Source organism: Austrofundulus limnaeus, unplaced genomic scaffold, assembly GCF_001266775.1.
Source record: "Austrofundulus limnaeus strain Quisiro unplaced genomic scaffold, Austrofundulus_limnaeus-1.0 Scaffold1980, whole genome shotgun sequence".
NCBI classification, from domain to species: domain Eukaryota; kingdom Metazoa; phylum Chordata; class Actinopteri; order Cyprinodontiformes; family Rivulidae; genus Austrofundulus; species Austrofundulus limnaeus.
The window spans coordinates 33,241-36,237 of record NW_013954382.1 but is presented as its reverse complement, the minus strand read 5'-3'; the positions used below and the strand labels follow the sequence as shown (position 1 = coordinate 36,237).

The 2,997-nt window shown below is 39.1% G+C and overlaps 1 protein-coding gene across 3 annotated transcripts in view; it reads left to right on the top strand.

Moving 5' to 3' along the window:
• Nucleotides 1-2,997, top strand: part of dcxr (dicarbonyl/L-xylulose reductase) — a 27,423-nt gene that overhangs the window by 1,856 nt on the left and 22,570 nt on the right. For 2 of the 3 annotated variants that reach the window (XM_014034127.1, XM_014034128.1), the window contains exons 2-3: nucleotides 1,731-1,861; nucleotides 2,168-2,265. In XM_014034127.1, the coding sequence (XP_013889581.1) occupies nucleotides 1,731-1,861; nucleotides 2,168-2,265 (229 nt within the window). The remainder of the gene's footprint in view (nucleotides 1-1,730; nucleotides 1,862-2,167; nucleotides 2,266-2,997) is intronic. The other variant, XM_014034129.1, reaches the window with a different exon arrangement.

The window sequence follows — 2,997 nt, the reverse complement described above, 5'->3', positions numbered from 1 at the left end:
ATTATGGGTCATGAAGCACCTTGGATAATCTCCAGAAATCAATATAAAGGGTAATAAAATAATTGCTGATGTAATATTTTCCCTGTAATTATTACAAAAACACAAAATAACTATAAATAAGTATTTATATTTGTGTACAAGCTGTTTAGATTGTCAAAAAACCTGTGTTTTTTGGTTGTTAACAACGTTTGTGTACTCAGACCAGTAATATTTGGGCTCACAAGTTTTTACCGTGGATATTTTGTGGGTCAGAAGATAAAAAGTTTGGGAACCACTGATTTAGAACCATTCAGCCATGTGTCAACACTGTAAAAACTGTCCACCTAAGATTTAAAATCTTATATCCATGAAAAAGTCTTTTTAATCTTGTTTTCAGACTGATTTACTAAACAAGAACTGATTGTGTAAGAATAATCATCTTGTTTTCAGAATGTGTAAGATTATTTGTCTTGTTAGTCTGAAAGTTTGACTCTAATTAAGTCAAACATTTCTGCCAGTGGAGTAAGAACATTTTACTTGGTAAGATTCTTGAAATACTTGATTTAACTCAGTTTTTTCTTATTTCAGTCTCAAAACAAGATCAAAAAGACTTTTTTGGCTGAGATAAGATTTTAAAACTTGGTTAGATGGACAGTTTTTACAGTGAATAGAGGTGAACCAAAAAAATCATTTTACATCAGGATCGTGATTCTCATTTACAAAGATTCAAAATCAATTTTAAATGTCCCAAAATCGATTTTTATAAATGAGAAAAGCAAATCCAATGGCTGTCAGCCTCCATTTTGTAACTACAGGGGATGTCCTGACATCACCACACAGCTGCTTCTGGAATATATGAATGTGCAGAAAGCACCGAAACAAAGAGGAAACTACAGGACTGAAGGACAGAGACATTCAACCAGTCCTGTCTTCACTGAAGGCAAAGATTTGGGCTCATTTTGGTTTTTTACTCAATGAGTCTGAGTTTGACCTGAGCGAGGTGTTCGAGCTTTGCACAATGAAGATGAAGCACTTTGGAAACACGACAAATGGGCTCACTTTATCAGTTTTGAATGAAAAATCGAGTTTGAATCGAATCATGAGAGAGTAAAAGGTTCCCACCTCTAATTGTCAAACCGTACCACGTTACCAGTCAGTGTGCGGACCCCCATCCCACCTGAGCACATGTGTAACCCTGGTTCTCACATGATCAGGGCCCCAAGTGTCATAAAAATATATAAAAATCACATTTTCATTATTTAGGTCATTTTCTGAGTGTTAAACATTTTCCACTAACATTGTTTACCTCACTGTTCTTACATTTTGTTTATTTTTACTAAACATTAAATTTAAATGTTGTGTGTGTGTGTGTGTGTGCGCGCGCACACACACACACACACACACACATTGGTTATTAATAATGAAAATGTCTTAGTGAGATATTTTAACATGTGTGTTTGTGTGTCTGCTCTGAGGAGGATACACAAAAAGCAGACAACTATTGACAACTCAGTTTGTTACATTGTTTATTTTTAAAGCTGTTCAAAGACTGGGATTGTTCCTGATTTAAACACATTATTCAGGAGTCTCAGTCGTTTCAGTCGGACACAGATATTTTTTAAAAGGACTTAGTTAGAATCTCCCAAAATTTGAATTAAATTGAACTTTTTCTTTCAGGAAATTGAATCATTCAAAAGTGAAAAATCAAGGCTTTAAAATAATTCTTCATGTATTTGTGTCGTGTGTGTGAGAGCTGTCAGCTGGTTGGACTGGTTTTGGGTGTTTGTGGTTTCAGACGGTCTGCAGGACAGCTGCTGCAGCGAACACAGGATGGAGGTGTCATTCAGAGGGAAACACGCTCTGGTCACCGGAGCAGGCAAAGGTACCGTGATCAGATCTGTCATCACCAGACCACACCAAACTACAACATCACTCTTATGTTTCCTGTTAGAGACATTGATTTATTTCTGTTTTAATGGACTTAGTTTGTCACTGCTCTAAAACTCAAACGTATCACTTGTTTTTAGTTTTGGGCTCATCCTGTCCTGCACTAATGCACCAGGATCAGTGTTAGAACCAGTTTCTCCTGAGACAGGAAATAAAAAACAAGATGTTTGTGTGCAAACGGAGGTTTCATGTCTGCGCTGTGTCATCAGTTTTTGTGTTTCTGGATGTTCTGGTGTCTCAGGGATCGGCAGAGACTTGGTTTTGGCTCTGGCACACGGTGGGGCAAAGGTCACAGCCGTCACACGGACACAGGCGGATCTGAACAGTCTGGTCCAGGAGGTACAGTCCACCCGGTCTCCAGCAGACCCAGTCCTCATCCCGCTCCCTGCTACATGTGCTTGTTCATATCTTCAGACTAACTCCTCAGTTCTGTCAGAACTTCCTGCTGCAGATTTAATTATCTGGAATCAGCTGGTTATTTTCACCAGAGGTGTCAGGTGATCACGTGAAAATACTTTGTTACCTTACTTCAGTAGAAATGTGTGTTATGACCGGTGGACTGGATCCCACATTTGTCAACGTTAATATTTGAATATAACACATAGTTATTATGAAAACTTTCAACACCTCTGGTTTTACCTGAGACATCCAGGTGATACCTGTGCTTCCTGTGTGGGGTCACTTCAGGTCAGCAGCAGGTATCAGAGCTCCTGCCTGGTTTACATGGCAACATAACTGTGATGATTTGGGGCCTGATTTCTTCTCATGATGCTTGTACAGATAATCCTAGGAGATATTCTTCCTGCTGTGTGTGATGAATGGACTGTACCTGTACAGTGTCTTTCTACGCAACCAGGATACACAAAGTGTTTGTTTCACACCACAATCTGTGTCCTCATTCACACAACACTCTCATCAGGTTTCTACAAAGATAACATGTACAATCATCTGTGTGGTGGACTAATCAGTGCCAATCACATCCATGCACTGATGGGACACACACCGTGGTGTGTTGTATTTGTTGTGTGGCTGTACACACACACACACACACACACACACACACACACACAC